This window comes from Sapajus apella, unplaced genomic scaffold, assembly GCF_009761245.1.
Source record: "Sapajus apella isolate SASKATOON/1434 unplaced genomic scaffold, GSC_monkey_1.0 scaffold89, whole genome shotgun sequence".
NCBI lineage: Eukaryota > Metazoa > Chordata > Mammalia > Primates > Cebidae > Sapajus > Sapajus apella.
The window spans coordinates 4543551-4566873 of NW_022437029.1; the positions used below are offsets into that span (position 1 = coordinate 4543551).

The 23323-nt window shown below is 43.5% G+C and overlaps 1 protein-coding gene across 7 annotated transcripts in view; it reads left to right on the top strand.

The window, feature by feature from the left end:
- The window catches only part of NPAS2 (neuronal PAS domain protein 2), a 172074-nt gene that overhangs the window by 73941 nt on the left and 74810 nt on the right, over positions 1–23323 (top strand). For all 7 annotated transcript variants that reach the window (XM_032255473.1, XM_032255474.1, XM_032255470.1 and 4 more), the window contains exon 2: positions 6928–6981. In XM_032255473.1, the coding sequence (XP_032111364.1) occupies positions 6950–6981 (32 nt within the window). In that variant the 5' untranslated portion in view covers positions 6928–6949. The remainder of the gene's footprint in view (positions 1–6927; positions 6982–23323) is intronic.

A 23323-nucleotide genomic window follows, 5' to 3' on the forward strand; every position in this document is an offset into this window, starting at 1 on the left:
AAATTTTTGTGTGGTGGGAGACAGGGTTTCACACTGTTGTTTAGGCTGGAGGAGGGTGGTGCTCACTGCAGCCTTGAACTCCAGGCTCAAGCAATGCTCTTGCCTCATCTGCCCAAGTAGCCAGGACCACAGGTACGCACCACCATGCCCAGCTAATTTTTAATTTGTTGTAGAGACAGGATCCCACTCCGTTGCCCAAGCAACTGCTGGCCTCAAGCAATACTGCTGCCCCAACCTTCCAAAGCAATGATAATACAGGCATGAGCCACTACACCCAGCTGCATCAGGCATTTCTATAGAAATTGATAAGCTGATTCTAAAATTTATGTGGCTTTGCAAAGACCTAGAATGACCAAGGCAAACTTGAATCAGAACGAAGTTGGAAGGCCATATTGATTATAATTATTGATGTCAATAATTATTGTACAACTTTAAGAGTTAAGATAGTGTGGTACCGGGATTATGACAGACAAACAAAGGGTGTGGTGGAATAGGGAAAGATAGAATAAGTTTGTTTAAACAGCTGAGCAGTTACATTTTCAAATGAAATGCTCAATATGTTTTCAGGTGCAGGGCCTCTAAGTGTAAAGCAGTGGCTTCCATTGTTACGCTAATAAGGTTCAATCATATATATCTAAGTCCAAAAGTACAGGGAAAATCATATAATTTTTTTTCAGATTAATAATTGGATCTACCACTTTAAATTTAGACATTCTTCACCTGAAAAAAAAAGTTATCTGAACATTGAAGGAAAACATATTGCACATATTACATGTAAATGTAACTAACATACCTCTTATGAGTGAGCTTATTGTCACCTCGGCCTGGTGGCCAAGGCTGGCATCCACAGTGACAAGCCATGTTGACAGCATGATGTGATAAGAAGGACACCACTTCCTGGGTCTTCCTCTCAAAAATCCATACTCTGAGTCTGACTTTGAGAAAACCATCAGACAAACCCAAACTGAAGAATGTTCTACAGATACTGCTGAAAATTTTCAAGGCTTCAAAAGCAGGGAAAGTCTGAGAAACTAGCAGAGCCAAGAGGAGTCTAAAGAGACATGCTGACAAAGTGTACTGTGTGTCCTGGATGGAGTGCTAGGGTGACAAAAGGACGTTATGTAAAAACCGAGGAAATCTGAGCAAGCTTGTCTGAAAATTATGGACTTTTTTTTTTTTTTTTGAGATGAAGCCTGACTGTTGCTCAGGTTGGAGTGCAGTGGCATGATCATGGTTCAATGCAACCCCTGCCTCTGGGGCTCAAGCGATTCTCCTACCTCAGCCTCCCAAGTAGCTGGGATTACAGGTGCACATCATCACACCTGGCTAATTTTTGTATTTTTAGTAGAGATAGGGCTTCACCATGTTTCCCAGGCTGGTCTCAAACTCCTGATCCCAGATGATCCACCCACCTTGGCCTCCCAAAGTGCTGGGATTACAGGTGTGACCCAGTGGCACCCAGCCTGGGGTTTTTCTTAATAATAATGTATCAGTATTATTAATTGTGACAAATGTATGCTACTAATGTAAAATGTTGATAACAGGAAGCTGGGTGTAGGAATCAGGGAACTTTCTCTACTATCTTTACATTTTCTGCAAATCTAAATTTGTTCTTAAAAATGAAGTTTATTTTTTAATAAGCTTATCTTACACGTCTTCACTCTGCAGACATCCTGACTCTGTGTCCTACAGAGTTAAGGCACATAGGATAAATGAAGCTAAATAGAGTCCATAAATAACACATGTAAGACCACACACTATTCGGTGAAACTGCTAATGCAATTCAACAGGGAAGTAAATGCCTTTTCAACAAACGATTCTGAAGCAACTGGATGTCCATATTGGAGGGAGGTGGGGATAATGTCTGACCCCTATCTTATACCACACATAAAATTTAACTTGCAGTGGATTGTTTGATCACATCAGGGATCCAAATGTGAAAGTTAAGTGATGGAGCTTCTAGAGGAAAACAGGATAATTCTTGACCACATTGAAGCGGCAAATATATTTTAGAATACAAAAATCACTAACCATAAAATAAAAGTTGATAAATTCAACTTTATCAAAATTTAAAACTGCTCATCACAAGATACCACCCAAAAAGCACCAAGGCCATCCACAGACTGGGAGAAAATGTTTGCAATACGTATTTTCTGACAAAGTACTTGTACTCAATGGAGAGAAACTTCTATGATCCGTATGATGGAGACTAACAGCCCAATTTTTTTAAGTAGGCAAAGAATTAGACACCTAAATAGCCAGTGAAAAGTGCTCTGCATCATTAGTCATCAGGGAAACACAAATCCCAATGAGATCTCATAACACACCCACGAAAATTACTAAAATTAAGAAGTCAATACTAAATGTTAGAATGGAGCCACTAGAACTCCTGTACACTACTGGTGCAAATATAAAATTGTACAGTCACTTTGGAAAACAGCCTGGCAGTTTTTAGTAAAGTAAGCATACAGCTGCCCCATGTTCCAAGAATGGTACTCCGAGTGGTACACACCCAAGAGGAATGAGTGCTTATTTCCACAGAGACTTCTATGTGACTTAACACTGGTGATGTTCATGTTGACCAGTAGGTGAAAGTGGTGTCTGCTAACCCTCTTTCCTGTAAAATGTTTTTCTTTTGTAATTAATAAATATCTTGAGGGAGATAATTTGGAACTCTGCAAATATCCTGTTTCTCCCCAACCTTTTTTCCATTAATTTTAGCATCCATTGGTGGATCTTGCCTGAAACAATGATTACTATAGTATACTGATGGTAATTTTCTCTTCCTTTCCTTTCCTTTCTTTTCGTTTCTTTTGTCTTTTCTTTTTTTTTTTTCCTTTTTGTAGAGAACAGAGTCTCACTATATTGCCCAGGAAGGTCTCAAACTCCTGGGCTCAAACTATCCTCCCGCCTCTGCCTCCCTAAAAGCTGGGATTACAGGCATGAGCCATGATGGTGATTTTCTGTTGCCTTCGTTCCTTCTACATGTGTTAATTGGAATCTTCTGTAAGGTGACGCTGTCTCCTCCCTCCTCCTACCTCCCCATTTGTTTATTTGTGTCCGTCTAGACTCATGAGTATTTAGTTTGTACTAATCAATACACAGGCTGTAATCAATACAGTTGTCACTTGTTTTGTTGCTCAGGTTGTTCTGGGAACCCCTCTCAGCCTCTCTTTTCTTCAGGCTTCCATAGTTATTGTTATTATGATCATTTCTTGTGTGGTCATTTGCTAGGTGCAGATGCCTGGTTTTCAAACTTGAGGAGATGTTACGAAGCTTAAAAAGATTCCAGAGAGTTTGTGTTCTAGGAAAACCCAAGGAACTCAGAACTGGAAGAGCGCCTGAGAGATGATTGTCACCAGGCATGTGACCCTGAGGCTCCCCTGTGTGGAGGATCCTGCAGACATGGCTAAAGGAGACGCAGCAGGAGATTGGAGGGTGGGTGGAGAATGAGTGAGGTGTTTATTCCCTTGGCTCCCTCCTTGTTCCTTCACTGAAGGTCACCTCCTATGGGACACACTCCTTCCAGGTTTGGGAAATCATTTCCCTCTTGTCCCTTCCCCTTAGAGTGTTCACAGCTCTGCCATTCCCCACCGCACTGTCCCACTTGGTTCCCTAGTCCCTGCTCACACCTTTATAAAGAGCCTCCCGTAAATCAATGCTCCTCAGAGGATCCCAACCGCAGTCTGTTTCCCTGTTGGGACCCTGGTTCATACACCTTGTGACCGTCTACTCCACGTAGGACACGTGATTATCTGGGGAAAAGACTGTATGGCATCCCTCCACTGTTCACTCCGGGGGTTAATCACCTCAACCATTACGTCTCAGCTCCAAATAAAACCTCCTCTGCTTTCAATTAAGCTCCTTTCCTGTTTTCTAGCAGTCTGTGGTCAAATGAAAAAAAAAAACAGTTGCTCAAAATCCTTCTCACTGAAAACTCTATATCTTCGAGAAGAGTCGTTGTCACCCCCTAAACTTCTTTGTGATTCCTTTAACCTGACTTCAGAGGACTTCTCTTCCCTTCCGTTCTGCTCCTTGTTTGCCTTCAAGCCGTTTCCAAATCTTCCCTATTAAGTAAAAGGGTGACTGTAAAACACAAGGGGGAAGGACACCCACACTCACAGCGGCCAAGGTGGAAGTGGCTCGTGTCCATGGACAGATGAGTGGGTAAGCAAAACACTGAGTTTGCATACAATGTGCTATCGCTCGGCCTTAAAAGGGAGGGAGATTCTGACCCATGCAGCAACATGGATGAAGCCTGATGACATAATGCTGTGTGAAACAAGCCAAACACTGTATGGTTCCACTTCCATGACAGACCTGGAATAGTCAAATTTATAGAGACAGAAAGTAGAAGGGCAGTTGCCAAGGCTGGAGTGAGTGGGGAATGGGGACTTCTTGTTTAATGATGGTTTACGCTTTGCAAGGTCAAAGAGATCTGGAATGGATGATGGTGATGGTTGCACAACAGTATGAATGTACTTAATGCCACTGAGCTGTGCACTTACAGTGGTTAAGATGGTAAATTTGTGAGGCGTGTTTTTTTTTTTTGAGATGGAGTCTTGCTCTGTCACCCCGGCTGCAGTGCAGGTGGTACAATCTAGGCTCACAGCATCCTCTGCCACCCAGGTTCAAGCAATTCTCCTGCCTCAGCCTCCTGAGTGGCTGGGACTACAAGCATGTGCCACCACACCTGGCTAATTTTTTTTGTATTTTAGTAGAGACGGGGTTTCACCATGTTGGCCAGGATGGTCTCGATCTCCTGACCTCGTGATCTGCCCACCTCGGCCTCCCAAAGTTCTGGGAGTACAGGCGTGAGCCACTGAGCCCAGCCTGTGAGGTGTATTTTTAAATAAAAAAATAACATGGTAGACACAGAGGTGACAAAATGTAAAAATATCAGCACAGAGCTTCTGTGGCAGGTGCAATGGGAACTCAGCTTAGGGGCCTTCTCCTCACACTGGGTGCAGTTCAGCTTAATTGGTTAGTCAGGGGTCAAGTGAGAGGAACAGGACAGGGAAATGAGAGGGATGCTGAAGAAGAGGAAATGGGTGTAGAGCTTAATTGGTTAGTCAGGGGTCAAGTGAGAGGAACAGGACAGGGAAATGAGAGGGATGCTGAAGAAGAGGAAATGGGTGTAGAGCATCCAGGTTTTATAGATTCAGGAAATGTCTGAAGGCTAAACATATAAATCAAAGAAGATGTGGTTGATAAAGAGTAGCTATTAGTCATTTTTAGATGTTTAGTTTGTGACTCAGCCACCCTGGTCATCCAAACAGGATCCCAGGAGCTCAGGAGAGTAGACTGAGAACAGCAGCCAGCCCTCCTGTGGACAGGCTCTGTCCAGGGGGTCCTGATAAAGAACACAGGGCCGCTGGGTCCTCGCTCACACCCTAGGGCCTTGGGAAGCCACCATTCTCCTTGGAAGCACAGGCTTGGGGTAGGGCATTATTCAATGAACTGACATAAAACTTTGAATGGATTCCATCTGGAAAACATTAAGCACTGGCCTGTTTGCAGATGTGTTAACTCTGACTCAATTGGGATACAGGCCTCAACTTCTAAGCAGCATTTCTTGCTAGTCCATCATGGACTATGCCTGCTGTTGACTGCATGGGCATTATGTAAACAGGGACTGTGGCTACAGAATTCATCTTTGCTTTGGCTGAGACCCATGTTTGTATACATAGTTGACCAAAATCAAAAAACTAAATGAGCTCAGAGAAAGATTGATTGGCCCCATTGAAAATTTTTATCTGAAACTTCACGTTTCAAGAGTAACTGGTGGTGCATTTGCAAAGGGCTGGTTTGGAAGTGCCGACCGAAGACCCTGTGCGTTGAGCATAGTGGCGTGTGGGCAGTGGTGATTCAGCTTCTCCATGGTCCTCACCCTTACCTCGACCACGCTCTGCCCTCCCAGCCACCACAGCCTTCAGCTTCCCACTCCCACAGCTGGCATCAGCCTCATGAGCACTCTGAGAATGGTTCTGCTTGGTGTACTGATTTGGGGGGCACACCCCAGAAAGGCAGGGCTCTGGGAAATGTGTGAATGAAGAAATGAACCGGGGCTGTGCAGCTCTGAGGGGTAGAGGGAAGCCAGGCCTGCATGCGGTGAGAGAGGAAGCTGGATCCGTGGACCTGAGAGGCATCCAGCCGGTGTCTTGGGAGAGTAGAGGCTCAGGCGGTGAGGAAGAACATTCCTGGACTGTTACTTAATCTTTCACATCTGTGTGCTTTCACTGTCTCAAGCAGAGTAAATGCCTTAAAGGAGGAACTGCAGATTACACTCCTTTGGGGCCGATTCCTCCAGGCCACCTGTCAGAGGAGCTTGTAGCTTGTGTGGTTTGAATGGACAGATAAAGAAATGCTCTCCTTTACAATGTCATAGGCCACTGGGGTCCTGCAGGCAGAAGTGAATGGGTCCTGCTGCAGCGTCGTTAATAGATCCCAGGCGGGCGCTGGGAAGTGCCTGTGACCTAACGCATGAGATGAACAGATGCTGCTTCACTGAGCAGGTCTGGACAACAGTTCTCAAAGTGTGGTCTGGAGACCCCTGAGGTCCTCGAAGTCAAGACATTGTTTTCAAAATATCATTAACTCGTTATTTGCTCCTTTTAAAAGAGCTCTCCTTGTCTCAGGAGTGTGCAGAATATGAGTGTTCTGAGTTTTCCAGAAGTTACTTGACATCTGCTGACTTCATTGCTCCAATGCCTGATGAGTGCCTGTGCATTTAAACATTTCTTAGCTTTAACCCACATGCGCAGGAGTGCTTTGGAGACCTCGGTCCATTTTGAGAGTGTAAAGGTGTGCCGGGATCAAGTTTGAGAACCGCTGGGCTAAGACCAAAATGATGACAACCTGAAAGACTTTTAAGAAAGATCTAGAAGCATACAGTAATTATCCATTCTTTTAAAATTTCTTTTGCAGGAAAAACTGCATAGAAAATCTAATGGATGAAGATGAGAAAGACAGAGCCAAGAGGTAAGATGCAGCCGCCCCTCCTCAGCAGAGCCCTCCGGCCTCTGAGGGTCTGCCCGGCAAAATCTTGCTGGCTTTCACTGTGTGCAGGTGAGGCCACCAGCAAGACAGTCAGCTGCAGGCCACCCTGTGTCCGTGAAATATTGCAGTGCACCGTGAGAATCTTCTAGACCAGCTCCCTCAGCCCTGCCCCTCACTGTGAAATGACACATTGTCTGGGACTTGCCAAGTGGTCTGGGTTTTTGTACCCCTGTTGACACTGATCATCTTTCATGGCTTCTGGTTACTGCTCTTCCAGGACAGACACTGCAAGGCAGGCTGACTGGAGCCAGCAGGCCTGGGTTCAAGTCCTAACGCAGTTGCTGGGGCTCTGTCTGGCTTTGGATAATAATGATGATTGTTGCCACACAGTGAGCATGCAGTGATCACCCGGTGCTGTGCTAAACACTTGGTTTACATAGATTAGCTCAGTTTCCTCAGCTATAGATTGGAGATGTCATAGCCACCTTGCACCATGGTTGGGTCAACTAGAAATACTAACTTGGCAGCTGGCATGTGAGAGCCCTGATAACCTGTCTGTGTTGATTCCTTCATTGGACGTGTATTGAATGCCTACTAGATCTGTGGTGGAATCATAAAGGTGACACTGAGAAGGTCAGGAGCAGTCAAATGTCATCAGTTTCACACAACTCCCCCAAGTCAACAGTTACTGTGCCATGCTCTGGGGAAACAAAGGTGAGCGGGAAGCTGGTCAGTGGCTCACTGCAGGTGGAGGCCCAGCCACAGAGCCTCAGCAGCAGGGGGTGTCCTCTCTGGAGACAGCCTTCGTTACAGGCTCAGGGGACCAGCCTCCTCGCTGTGGTCTCACCCCTTTCTGCCTCTGCCACTGTGTGTGTGGCAGGGCTCTCTGTCCTCTGTGACAGCCTCGCGAGCCTGCAGAGCTGAAGGGTTTGCCCACTTTCCTTCCCAGAACCCACTTGCTTGTCACCTGCAAATGGTAGTGCCCTCAGGTACCACCGAGCTCTGTGGCTACAGGGTGGCTGTCCTTCCATGTCACCTGGAGAGGCAGCCATGAGAACCACAAATCCCAAGCCACCCCAGACCTGCTAGACCTGAGTTTACAAGGCATAGGGGAGTCTGGATTGTTTTAATATCCCCCCCAATATTTCCTTTAAAAAACAGGGAGTGGAGGAAATGGCCAGAGGTATAGACAGAGCAGCCTTCATCCCAGGAATCTGGGAGATCAGCACTGGGGACTATAGTACTCTTATCTCTACTTTTGCATATGTTTGAAACTTTCTACGCCAGATATAGGTAATGGGGAGGAAAGCAGCACATCACACTGCCATGTGTGTACCTATGCAACAGTCTTGCATGTTCATCACATGTACCCCACAACCTAAAATGCAATTAAAAAAAAAAAGAAAATTCCTGCAGTAAAAATTCAAACACACATCAGTGCAAAGAACTCCCCAGCTTATTCTGAAGGGACAGACCCTTCACTTGGCATTGGGACCCAGGTGCTTTGCAAACTGCAGGTCACAACCTACAAGGGTTGCAAAATCCACTTCGGTCCCAAGCAATAAATGAATAGGCTAGATCAGAGCAGACTAGAGTTCCCTCTTCTGGGGTGTTTTGGTTTCCTGCAGCGTAGCTGTGGATGAAGTGCTGGAGACAGATGTGAGCTGCATTCCTGGCCTGACCTTTGCTGGTTGATGAATTCCAGTAGATCCCTCATTGTCAAAACCTCTGTTTTCTCACCTGTAACACGAGGGTAATAATGTCTGTCCGGCTTTCCCCGCCGGTTATTTTGGAAATTAGCTACAAAATACACTGAGTAGCACTCTTTAAGTATTCATCATTACATGTGGATGAAAATGCAGCACACTTTACAAGAATACGTTTACAGGACAACCTTCTCTGTGTGTGTGATGGAGTCTCACTCTGTTGCCCAGGCTGGAGTGCAGTGGTGTGATTTTGGCTCACTGCAGTCTCTCTCTCCCGGGTTCAAGCATGATTCTCATGCCTCAGCCTCCAGAGCAGGGCATTCTTCCTAGAAATGATGGAAAGAACAGCAGAGGTAGCCAGCATTTGCTGGGTGCCCACAATACTAAGTCTTTTTATGGGCATCATCTCATATTATCTTCTCAATATTCCTTTGAAGTGTGTATCATTCTTATTCCCATTTTACAGATGAGAAGACTAAAGTTCAACAAGGTTGAGTCCATTGCCAGAGATCAGAAAGCTCTAGGAAGTGGCAGAATGAGAACTTCAGTACAGACTTCTTAAATCTTAGACTCTGCTCTTATCCCCAGACCACAAGAGACTCTTCATATAAGAACAAACCCAATCTATCTCGCCGACTAGACAACAAGTTGCATTCCAGCATGACTAAGGAGTTCACAGAGTTTTACTTTTGTCATCATCATCTTTAATATCGCCCTCCAAACCCTTTCTAGGCCCATCCCTGCCTCTCTGCTGTACCACTTACCTCTAAATCAGGAAGAGATAAAAATGCATGTTGAGGCTCTACCATACGCAGAAATCAGCAAATATAGACATGCCAAAAAAATCTGGGCTAAAAGTTCCTCGAAATAAATCAGTTTGTATGCAGTTTCTTTTCATTCATTCCCCTCCCCATTTGCTTTGGGCCATAGGCATACCTCCCCCACCCCAAAGCTTCTCTGCTTGGAAATCTTTGCATAGAGACCCACGCAGTGAGGCTGGGGCCCATAATCCTCACTTGTCCTCAGATGGAGAAAGGGATTTAGAATGTTTGGTGGTACTCAGAAATAACAAGATTGCAGTACCCCGCCTAACACTTGGGGAAAAAAAACAAACACAAGCCTAAGATTGTGTTCTTTTCAAATTAGTTTTTATAGCGGTCACATGGGAGGCCTTTCCCCTAATTCCACCTGGAGACCTGGCGTGAATTGTTTCCACTCACCCACTGTTTTTGATGAGATGAGAAATGTTTAGCTTGAGATCAAAACTCTCATTGTCTCCAGAAAACATGCTTTGTGTTAGGCAAGTCTTTCGATGCTTTAGGGAATTCATGGTGTATTTCGGTTGTTTGATCAAGTATTCTGAATCGGCACGGTTCCACTTTCCTACGTGAATTTCCATGTAAATCCGGAGAGTATTAATTGAGTGTCTATTGTGTGTTCAGAACTGTGTGCTCTATTCTTTAGGGAAGATGCAAAAATATAGTCCTTGTACTCAAGAAGGAAACAGCTTGATTGAGAGATACTTGTAATCCGTAGATAATGAGGTTCACATCTTTTTCTGTGTTCCAGTTATAAGCATGCCTTTCTAATTCTGATAGGAAATGGTATTGTAGGGTGTGTGTGTGTGTGTGTGTGCGTGTGCATGTGTGCGCGCATACAGCCTTCCAGGAAGCAGTGTGAGGTAGCAGGAAGTGCACAGGGTTAGAATCAGATAGGCCTGGCTTTGATTTTTGCCACTGTTTACTGTCTGTCCTTGGGCAAGTCACTAAATCTTTCTTAGCCTCAGTTTCTTCTTCTGTCAAGTGTGGTGATAATAGTAGCTACTTAATGCAGAAATTAAATGCAGCTGTATCTAACCCTCGGCACAGTGCAGTACACAGTGCTGACAGGAGAAGCTGAAACATCACAGCCTGCCTAGAGCATTTTACATGCAGTAGTTCTCCAAGCCTTACAATACCTCCTCCTAAAGTAGGTTATTCGTTGCCCCATTTTACAGTTGAGAAACCCGAGGCTCAGGGATTGCACTGCCTGTCAGCGGCAGGCAGGGATTCAGATGCACGCATCTGTTTCTAAAGTATGGGCTCCTAATAGCGTCTGTGACATTCAGTAAATGGAAGCTGCTCCTTTTGAGTCACCACCTTCCCAAGGGGTAGAGACAATAAGTTCTGATAGGAATTCTAGCTTTCGAAAGAAAGCAATTGTCTATAACTTTGCAATATTGCAAAATTCAGCTTACTCCATTTCTTAACAGAAATGAGCACCTGTTGGCTAAGAAGAAACTGCTTCATATTCACCTCCTCCTTTAATCCAGTATTAAATGAGTCCATGACCTCCTCTCTCCAGCCAGCTGTGAGGTTGTTTCCATAGTCCCATACCTTTGGTTGAGGGAGGGAGATGGAAGGTGAGTAGATGGCTCTGCTGCCTATGTTCATGAGAATCAAGAGTATCAGGCCAGATTCTCTGATTCTTGGGGCTCTTAATAGAGTGGATGCTGGTTCTGAAACATCAGCTAAACCATTTAATGATTCTTTGACCCTGAATCTTAGCCTCAATGTCAATAAAGTGGTTCAGATGAGAAGGAAGAGTTCAAATACAGCAAACAAGAAGCCTACGCATGCCATTTTGCAGAAGCAGATATTTTAGAAGAAAAAGCTTTAGCCATTTGGTTATTTCTTATGCTCCCCCAGCTAGAGGAAAAGGATAGGGAAGTTTAATGATATGGACCAATGGCTGAGACCATCCCTTTTGTATTTGTTGATTAAGCGATGTGGTGAGCAAGTGGATGCTACAGATGAGGATACATAGCATTATCCTACCCTCAGAATGCTTTCAGGCAAGTTAGAGATGCATTCATGAAAATAAGCATGAAAAAGGAAAACGCTTTCTGCAGAGTCTGTTTTAGGTCAAGACAGGATGGTGATCGAAATTTGTGAGCTCGACCTTTTCAGCCAATTGCTCTTTCAGGGAGAGTAATATGGCAAAGAAGAGAGACTGTTCTCATTTCATTTGTACCATTTCTTTGGATATAAATCCTGTAGGTCTGAAAGCAAAGGCCTGCCTAGGAAGGCTGAAGCCCCTGTGGAGGACCCAAGCCCCATGCATGCTTGCAGAGTGCATGCAGGCACAGTGCAGTGAGAACACCGGGCCCTCAGCATTGGACAGCAGGCTGATGCTCCCAGCTGGAGCCTGTCATGCAAATTTTGCTGTGAATTTCCTTTCATAGGCTTTGGATTGAGTTTTACTTACATCATCATAAGCTCCCACACAGGGAAAAAAAATGGCAGTAAAACATTTCTAAGGCTTCCTTTTTGTTTTGTTTGATGATTGAGGCGGCAGTAGGCATCAGGAGAACATGGGAGGTAATAGGACATGCGATTCGTGTATATTACCTTGTAATTTCCAGATGAGTGATTCTGTTCTCAAAACAAAGGGGAAAGTAAAACTGTACTTGCAGGCAGAATGCTAATTCTTTCTGTGGCCCAGTAAATGGTGGAATGGAAAAGGGGTCTCCCTCTGCTGGGGGCTTTTGGCTTTTACCCTGCTAAGGTCCTTTGGTTGGCTCAGAGTTGTCAGAGAAGTGTGGTGCCTGGCAGGCTTAGAAACTTGGGAATGTCTTCGCTTAAGGAGACCCAGAACCTCTCTGGGGGCATCTGAGGCAAAATGCAGTTTACTAAAGCCTTTTCAATAATTTCAATAAATTTTAAATAGAAAAGAGATGGTCAGGAATCCACCATTTGAAAGTGCTGCCTTTCTTTAGAAAAGGCTAAACGTTTCTTTTTAGAATTTTGGTGACAAGTTCCTAACAATCATGTTCCAATTAAATGGTGCCTGTGTAACCGTTAACTAAGAAGCACTATAAAATTAGGCCAGCTTCCCATTTGGGCCCAGACACTTTCTGCTAACTGTAGTTAAGAGTAAAGCTGTTCTGTTGCTTCTCGGGAGAAGACAGCCTCAGCTGCTCTCAGTCACCCCCAGACGCTTCGCCAAGTCTCTGCAGTAATTCCCCAGGTTCTCCATGAGATGAGGATGGCATCAGCCTGCCCTGCTGGGGTGACCTTTTTCCCCATCCAGCCAGGTGACATTTTTTTTTTTTTGAGACAGTCTCACTCTGTTGCCCAGGATAGAGTTGCCCAGGCTGCAGTGCGATGGTTCATTCTCAGCTCACTGCAACCTCTGCCTCCTGGGTTCAAGTGATTCTTCTGCTACAGCCTCCCAAGTAGCTGGGATTACAGGCACCTGCCACCATGTCTGGCTAATTTTGTATTTTTAGTAGAGGCAGAGTTTCACCATTGTTGGCCAGGCTTGTCTTAAATTCCAGACCTCAAGTGATCCACCCGCCTCTGCTTCCCAAAGTGCTGGGATTACAGGCATGAGCCACCACACCCAGCCTGATGTCTTCTTAAACCGAACTTCTTCAGACTCTGAGCCCAGTGATACCCCCAAACTCCATGGCCTCAGCATGCAGGGATGTTACCTTGGTTATGGAAGTGAGGGGTTGTGCACCTGTCCCCAGGTTCTAGGCCTGGACATGGGAGGGGACTGCACTGACCTATATGAACCTTGTTTTATGCCAACATTACCCAAAATGTGTTCTGAAGAATATTAATCCCAGGAAATGCCCCAAAATAAGTGTGGAGTGTATGTTTACTATTTCTCCCTTGTGGAGAATTTCAGGGCTCCTCAGCACATTGAAGGAGCTAAGACTGCAATGAGCAAACAACGAGAAATCATACAACTCTGCATTTTTAAAAATTATCTTGAAAAATAAAAACATAGTAGCAAGAAAATAACCTCCTCTGGCCATAGTCCTTCCCTTTTCTTCAAGTAACTCTTCATGATTTTCCACAGAAGACCTACTGACCAACACTACCTTAGGCAATAGCCATGTCATCTGTATTCCCATTATAATCATACATTTTCTTATGTTAAGAATACCAAAACATTTGAAAAATTCTGAAATGTTTAAAGATGTAAACAAAGGTTGTTTATTTATTTATCGAGATGGAGTTTTGTTCTTGTTTCCCAGGCTGGACTGCAGTGGTGTGATCATGGCTCATGGCAACCTCTGCTTCCCAGGTTTAAGCAGTTCTCCTGCCCGGCCACAAAGATCATTGATAATCATAGCACCTGGAGATAGCCACTGTTAATATTATAGCCTATTCCCTCTCAGCCTTTTTAATTTCCATTCAATTTTTTTTAAGACAGAGTCTAGCTCTGTCTCCCAGGCTAGAGTGCAGTGGCACTATCTCAGCTCACTGCAGCCTCAACCCCCCAGGTTCAAGCCATTCTCCTGCCTCAGCCTCCCAAATAGCTGGGATTACAACCATATACCACCACACCTGGCTGATTTTTGTATTTTTAGTGGAGATGGGGTTTTACCATGTTGGCCAAACTGGTGTTGAACCCCTAGCCTCAAGTGATCCACCCGCCTATTCCTCCCAAAGTGCTGGGATTACAGGCATAAGCCATCGTGCCCAGGTTTCATTCAGTTTTAATAGGAATGCTCCTAGATGCTCTTTGTTAATGGGGATGACCAGCTCTATTGCGTTCTTTAGGAAAGTTCACCTTTTAGGGACAGGACTGTCTTCACTGAGCATCATGTGCTGCATTTGCCTCTTAAAACTGTGAGCACCTCTTTGGTATATTTCAATTCTGTAAGAAATTTGTGTTCCTTCTACAACTTCAGACTTAGGCACTGTGGAGACTACAAAAGAAGAAGAAGACCTAATCCTGATACTCCTTCTAGAAAGATTCAGTTTGCTCATTTTATAAAGCTCAGATTTGGGAAGCCTAGCGCTGCATCCTTTTCAGTTCCTGTCACATCCTATAATGTAGAACTAGTGACCCCAGGTAAGACATACCAGAACTCCCCTTCTAGAAGGAACTCTGGATATCAGTGAAGTATCTGTTGCTATGTAACAAATCACCCCAAATGTGAGGAATTAAAGCAACGGCGTTCATTTTGCTCATGGATCTTTGACCAGGCCAGGGCTTGGCAAGGAAGCACCTGTTCCGTTCCATGGGGTGTCAGCCAGAGTAGCTCAGAGATGGTGGGTAGAACCCTTTGAAGACACATTCACTTCCACATCTTGTGGCTGATGTTGGCTTTTAACCAGCATGTCCACTGGAAGTAGCTTTTCCTATGGGGGTGTGGCTTCTCACAACACATGGTTGCATTCAAGGGCGAGTGTCATGGAGAAACTCTGTCTCCTCTTAGTACGTGGCTTTGGAAGTCAAACATCATCACTGCTTCTGCTATCTGTTCAGTAGGAGCCAGTCTCCAACGGCATATTCAAGGGAAGGAAAATTAGAACCCATTTTTTGATGGGATAGCTTCAGACAATTTTAAGTGCTGTGTGTCAAAATCACCATATCAATGTCCTCACTATATTTTAAAAGGAAACTGAGGCCTATGGGTTTGGGAGTGCCTTGTTTACTCTCTCCTGGCTTAGGTGCAGAAACAGGATGAGAACTCGCATCTTCTGAAGCCTGTCTCATGCTCATTTCAACCAAGCCATATTGTCTGGATTGTCCTGTTCCCTCCACCACTCTTCAGCTCTCAGTGGCAATTGGGAACATGAAAATAGCATGTCTCGTAGAATGCCTTTAGCTCCTCACTATAGAGACCCTCCAAGGACAAGAAGTCATTCTTCACAGAACCGCATATCTATTCGCATACCTACTATCGTACTTCTTATTCAAATACCCAGCTCTTCTTGGCAGCAAGGGAGCCTGCTAGTGCTTCCTTCACCAGTTCTGAGTATAGCTTTCCAACTTGATTGGAAAGCATTTAATTTATGAGTTTTTGCTCCATTTGATCAACAGTCTTTGATTCAGAGAACATCTTCTATATTCCCCCATCTGTTGTCCTATTTACTCAGTTAACAGAACTAGACTTAGTGGAGCCGGTTTAAAAGATGGCATCCTTGGAAAGTGGCACCAGGAAACGCATCCTAGTAGCAGGGAAGCCTGTTAGATGTTATGGATGGTTGCCCAGTGGAAGCCAGAGATGCGTAAGCTAAAGACATTGCTGACCAGACCAGTCTGCAGATGAAATGGATTAAAAGGAAGACCCTGCTAGGAATGATAGCTTTTTTTCCCCCTCTTTTCTTTTCACTGCTTTTTAATCCTCATTCCTGATCCAGCTCACAGATGAGGAGTTCTCATACAATGATTTTTAATTTTTTTACCAAGGGAAACATAGGACTTTTGGTGATGTATAAAATGCACATGCACCACTATGCATGTGTTCTTGTGAATTTAAGGAAGAGAGAGGGCCAAGGATACGAACTTAGGAGTGTATGTTGACATTCACCTGCATGTTCAAACTATTCTTGGCACGGGGCCTCTCCCAGCAGGATGGGAAATAAGCATCTTCCTTCTTCCGCTGTGCCACAGTCCCCTCAGAAGGACCTGATCCCCATCCCAGCCACAGCCATGCCTCTTGGGCAGCTGGGTGTGAAGTCCAGTCTTGCACACTAAGTGTACACACCTGTATCATCTCTTCACCAAGGAGGGGATGGAAGCATTGAGTATGGTGTATATATTATGCATCTGTCTCATGAAATCCTCTCAGAGAAGGGCCTCCAAGATTTCACCTGTGGGTGGGTGTGTGTGTGTGCGTGACACTTTGCCTTGGAACCATGTGCTCTCCTGCCATGCATTATGGGTAACTCTCCTTCCTTCCACCCTCCTGAAATACCATAAACACAGCCTCTTTGTAAGAGTATGGGGCTACTGTGCTAAGACTCACTTGGATCCTGAGCTGCAAATACAACCCACCTCTGGAATTCTAGAGTTCTAGAGAGCTACTCCCGGGGCACACATCTACTCTCAGAGGGTAGGGAAGCATAGGACAGTAGTTTTATTGGGTTAGTAAAACTCCATGTTGATATGCAATGGTGGATTCCTTGTGATGCTTTTTTAATGTTAGCTCATTCCAGAGTGATACACTAATATCAAGGGGGAAAGGGCCTGCCCAGTTCATCTGTCATTCTCTTTGTTCTGCAAGAGCTACCCAGAAATATGTTTCTTCAAGAGTCTCTTATAATTACAGTCCAGCCCACCCCATACGCTTTCCTGCAAAAGGATCTTATTAACAGCCCCTGCCACCTGGCTTTTATATTCTGTGTTCCCACCCTTTGATTCCTATAGGTCTTTTACAAACTTTCTAAAATATGTATATAAGATATATGAAATATGAGAGTTTTAGATCTTGGTTAGATGGAGTTAGCCTACTCCATCCTGTCCATCACACTGAATGCAGCTGTAAGACGTAAACAGAATGCATAAAACAGCCATTTGAGCACCCTGAAGAGTAAATAGTAGGGGGCAGATTGGGCAAGCTCTACCAAACCAGCCACAAGTTTCCCATTTTTCCTCTGTAATCTTTCCTAGCCTAGACTCAATGCAGCCGCAGACCCAGAGGGAGGAGCTCAGGAAAGTGACCCTATAAAGCTGGTTGTGAGTTCCTGGGCTCACTCCTGAGCTGAATCTGCATGGATCTGATCTTGAGAAGCATACCATAGACCCTCAGGTCCGAACTTCAGAACAGACTACCACCCAAGGTCCAAGACTGGCCATGTGGGACATATTTTAGTAGCACTGTGGATTTCTCATCAGAAACCAGGGAAGCCTTCTGATAGGGGTATAATATTTTTTAAGTGTTGAAAGAAAAAAGCTACTGACCCAGAATTCTGCAGAGGACCAGGAGCTCTAGTACTAGCTTAAGAAGCAGGAACAAGGTCTCCTAATGCTCAGATTGAGCAAGGTTAAATCTGCCCTTTTCTGTTTTTTCTCTATTTCCTTGCATCCTAGAAGCAATCCTCTGACAACAGCATAGCAGGAGAAACAGTGGCAATCAGAATCCACATGAAACCTTTTATGCAGAGGGAAGGGAACCTCTCTCCAGAGAGAGCAGCTACACTTCTAAGAGGGCGGGGTGAAACCCTGCTGCTTTCTTCTCCCTTGCTCTCTAGCTTCCTACTGCTTGGCCCCAGATGAAAGTATAGATGTAGGTGGTATGAGGCAGGGGAGGCTCAATAGAGACAGCTTTCTGGCCAACAGAACAGAAAGGGAGCCTGGGAACCAGAAAATATTGGGCAGATTTCAGAGAAGGAGGAGCTCAGGAAACTGACCCTATAAAGCTGGCTGTGAGTTCCTGGGCTCACTTCTGAGCTGAATCTGCATGGATCTGATCTTGAGCAGCATACCATAGACCCGCAGTCCGAACTTCAGAACAGACTACCACCCAAGGTCTTAAGACTGGCCATGTGGGACATATTTTAGTAGCGCTGTGGATTTCTCATCAGAAACCAGGGAAGCCTTCTGATAGGGGTATAATATTTTTTTAATGTTGAAAGAAAAATCCTATTGACCCAGAATTCTACTGCAGTGAAAATATACTTCAGGAATGATGGTAAAATGAAGATATTCTCAAATGAATGGAAACTTCCTGTCAGGAGACCTGCTCTGAGAGAGTTAACTGAAGGAAGTTTTTTCAGCAGAAAGGAAATAATACTAGATAGAAACTTGGTATATGAAGAATAAAGGAAGAATAATAGAAATGGTAAATATTTGGCAAAAACAGCATAATCTGATAGGGTATTCAGTGTCTGTATATATAGTACCTAAGACAATTGCAACATAAAAGAGAGGGAAAGGTAGCGGGGGCTATATAGAGAAAAGTTTCTAGATTCCATTTGAAGTGATAGAGTATTCTCAGTGCACTTTGAAAAGACAAGTTGGTAGGTATATTACAATCCATAGAATCATTACTAAAAGCCAAAAGAAATACAGAGGAGAAAACAATAGATAAATTAAAATGGAATACTAAAAAATATTTAAATAATCCAAAGAAGGCAGGAAAGAGGAAATGAACAATAACCCAAAACAAAGAATGAACAAACAGAAAACATGTTAAAACAGAAGACATAAATTCAAACATATCTAAGTGATTGCGTTAAATGTAAATGGCCTAAATATGCCAACTATAAAACAGATTTTGTCAGAATGAGTTTTTAAAATAACCTAAATATACGCTGTCCACAAGGCATTCAACTCAAATATGACGATATAGGTAGAGGGTAAAAGTGAAACTATAGAAAATGATATACCACACAAACAACAATTAAAAGAAAGTCAGAGTGGTTCTATTAATATCAAATGAAATAGACTTCAGAGCAAAGAAATTTACTGGGAATAAAGAGGGACATTACATACTGATAAAGCATCAATGCACCAAGAACAAATAATGATCCTAACATGTGTACACCTAAAAACAAAGCTTCAAAGTACATGAAGTACAACCTGAAGAACTTAGATGGGTCTTTAATATGCCCGTCCTAGTAATAGAACTAGTAGAGTAAACTTCAGCAATGATGTAGAAGAAGTGAAAAAGACCATCAACCAACAGAATCTGATTGGTATTTGTACAACATTCCATCCAACAATAGCACAATACACATATTTTCGAGTATATATTGAATATTTAACAAAGTAGACCAAACCCTGCTTCATAAAACAAATGTACATAAATTCAGTTGAAAATTAGAAACGGAAAGATAGCAGGAAAAATATCTCCATATCTTGCAAATTAAACAACAAACTTGGTAATAATCCATGGGTCAAAGAGAAAGTCTCAAGGATATTAGAAAATATTTTAGCTGAATAAAAATGAACATACAAGGCTGGGCGCACTGGCTCACACCTGTAATCCCAGCACTTTGGGAGGCCAAGGCAGGCAGATTATGAGGTCAGGAGTTGGAGACCAGCCTGACCAACATGGTGAAACCCCATCTCTACTAAAAATATAAAAATTAGCTGGGCATGGTGGCATGCACCTATAATCCAAGCTACTCAGGAGGCCGAGGCAGGATAATTGCTTGAACCCAGGAGGCAAAGGTTACAGCGAGCTGAGATTGTGCCACTGCACTCCAGCCTGGAGAAGAGTGAGACGCCATCTCAAAAAATACATATATAAATGGCCTACACAGTGGCTTATGCCTGTAATCCCAGCATTTTAGGAGGCTGAGGCAGGTGGATCATGAGATCAGGAGTTCAAGACCAGCCTGGCCAAGATGATGAAACCCCCATCTCTACTAAAAATACAAAAATTAGCTGGGTGTGGTGGTAGGTCCCCGTAATCCCAGCTACTCAGGAGGCTGAGGCAGGAAAATCGCTTGAACCCAGTAGACGGAGGTTGCAGTGAGCCGAGATTGTGCCACTGCACCCTAGCCTGGGTGACAGGGCAACACTCTGTCTCAAAAAATAAATAAATAAACAAAATTAAAAAAAAAATATATATATATATAATAAAAAATTGATAAACCTATTGAGGGACTGACAAAGACACAATTTATCAATAGCAGGAATAAGAAGGACTATCATTAAATATGCCTCAGACATTCAAAGGGCTGTAAGGAAACAGTATGAACAATTGGATCCACATAAAATCCAACCACTTAGATGAGATGAACCAATTACTTAAAAACCACAACTACCACACTCACAAAAGATAAAAGAGAAAACCTAGAGTCCTATAACTAAGAATTGAATTTGTAGTTAAAAACCTGAACAGGAAATCTCCAGACCCAAATGATTTCGCTGGTGAATTCTGGGATACATTAAAAGAAGAAATATCACTAATTCTGTGCACAGTCTCCCAGAAAGTTGAAGATGAGGAACTATTTTCCAATTTGTTTTATGAGATCAGCATTACCCAAAGACAGTATGAGAAAGGAAGTCTACAGAACAGCATTCCTCATAAACATAGATACAAAATTTGTCAATAAAACATTAGCAAATTATATTCAACTATATATATATATATCTTTCATATATAAAAGATACATATGATATCTATATATCTTTTAAAATTACGATCAAGTGAAGCTTATCTAGGGAATGCAAACCTATTCAGAATTCAAAAATCAATGTAATCCATTATGTTATGAAGTTACAAAAGAAAAACCACATGATTATATCAATTGATGCAGAAAAAGGCTTTGGCAAAATCTAACATTCATGAAATATAAATTAATACTTAAAATAGATTATAAATCTAAATGTAAAATACACAAAACTGTAAAACCATAAGAAAAAAATGTAGGAGAAAGTATTTGTAGTCTACAAGGTTAGACAAAGAGTTCCTAGACCTAGCACGAAAAGTACAACTCATAAGAGAAAAAATTGTTAACTTGGACCTCATCGAAATTAAAAACTCACTCTGTAAGTTACTATTAAGAGAATAAAAAGGCAAGCTGTAGTCAGGTAGAAGAAACTAGCAAATCACATATCTGACAAAAGACTTGTATCCAGAAAATACAAGGAACTCTCAAAACTCAATAGTAATGAAATAGACAACCCAATTTTAAAATGGGCAAAAGGTATGAGCAGATGCTTCTTCAGAGGGTCTACAGATGTCAGAAGAACTGAAAAGATACTCCCATTAGCCATTAGAGACGTAATGTATCACTGCAACATTCTTAGATTAGCTAAAATTTAAAGTGCTGACAATACTAATGTCCTTTGAGGTTGTAGAACACTGGATCACTCATACATTGCTGGTAAGGAGGTAAAATGGCATGGCCACTCTGGAAAACAGCTTGCTAGTTTCTTATAAACATAATTTCCATGTGACTCAGACATTCTAGTCCTGGGTTCTTTACTTCAGAGAACTAAAAACACGTTCACTGAAAAACCTGTACACCAATGGGTATAGCAGCTCTATTCTTAATTACCCTAACTGGAAACAACCGACTTTCTTCAGTGGGGGAATGGATAAACCGGCTGTGGAACATCCATACAGTAGAAAACTGCTCAGCAACGAGAAGGCACACGGTATTGACAGACTCAAGTTGAATAAATCTCAAAGGCATTATGCTGGGTAGAAGCAGCCAGGCTCAAAAGGTTACATGTTGTAGGATTATATTTTTATGACATTCTTGAAAAGAGAGCATGGGGTAGAGAACAGAACAGAGCTGGCCAGGGTTTACGGGGAGTGGAGGGCGTGAGAGACCTTTGTAGAGAGCTGTCTTTGTCTTGATGGTGATGACGGTTGCATACATATATACGTGTGCTAAAATGTGTAGAACCGTACACCTGAAGAAAAAGTCAGGCTTACTGTGTGTTAATTTTAAGAAAAAAAGTTTTAAAGCATCCATCGTCAGCGTTACTGTTTTGAGGCTCTGAAGTTGGACTGAACCTCGCTTGGCTCTTTCCTAACATGCCCCACTAGGGGCACGGTGGGGGGAGCAGCAGCGCAGTGCTGTGCTTTGGGGTGGAGGAGCCTCATGGACCCTTCCTGTCTCTGCTAACTTCCCACTAAGTTGGGTTCCTTGTTCTTTCCTAAGGTCCTGACCCAATTCATTTCCTTACCCTGTCCCTACTCATCCAAAAGCTCAGGCCAGGTTGCTTGATCTTCCATTCAGGACTCTGCTGTCGACCTCCCGCTGCCTCCCCACCCTATCCTTTCCTTTCCACTTGAGCTCAATTCTGCTGCTAACTTGACCACCCAGCTTTCCCCTGGGCTGTCCTCTCCACCCCTGACCATGCAGCCCTTGAACCCACCTCATGTGCTCGCCTCTGGGGATTCCATGGCTGGGCTTCCTCCTTGGTGAACACCCTTGGTGATTCATTGGAACTTCTCACGGGCAGTATCACATTGCACCTCCTGTACCAGCCCCTGAGGAGTGAGTTCTATCTCTTCCTGTAGACTCTGAGCTGCTTTTAGTTGAGCGCCGAGACCTCATTTGTGCCTCCTCCATATCACTTGATGGAGCGACTTGTGCACAGAAGGTGCCAATCAACGAAGGATATTCTTCCTGTCTCTAATTGCTCCGGTCTAGAGAACCATCGAGTCAGAAGTGGAAGAGACCTTGTCAAAGGGGTAGGGAGTGGCAGACATTAGTCAAAGGGTAGAAAGCTTCATTTAGACAGGAGGAATCAGGTTTTGAGATCTATCGCACAGCAGGGTGACCGTAGTTAATAATAATGTATAGTGTTGTATATTTCAAAATTGCAAGGAGAGTAAATTTCAAATGTCTTGCCACAAATAAGTGAAGTGACAGATAGGGTAATTAGCTTAATTCAGTCATTCCATGTTGTATATATATATATATCAGAACATCGCGTTGTACCCCATAAACATGTATAGTTATTAAGTGTCCTAGGAGGTAATCTGTCTGCCCTTCCCTGGAGGTCTGTCTGTGTTGCATTTAATAAATGGATTTTTTAGTTCTACCTGTGGGTGCCTTTCTGCCTCAATCCCCTGCTATGTGTGTCAAGATAGGCTAGGTTGTGCTGTGTGGCACACAATCCCCAAATCTCAGTAAAGCTGATGTGCCTGTCACAGAGCTGCCGGGCCCTTGCATTAAAGTGTCCTTACCCAAGGACCCAGACTGAGAGAGGCTTCACCTCCCATTGCCAAGGGGAGGTGAATGGAAAAAGGAATGAGGCAGATTTTGCCCTGACTCTTCTGCTTCTGCGTCTCCCTGGGAACCAATACATGGCGCTGTGCCTACATGTTCTTGGCCGAGTGAAGGGGTAGGGAAGCACCCCTTTCTATGTTGTCTAGAAGACAAACTGGAAATATTCGGTGAACAGCAATCCCGACACCA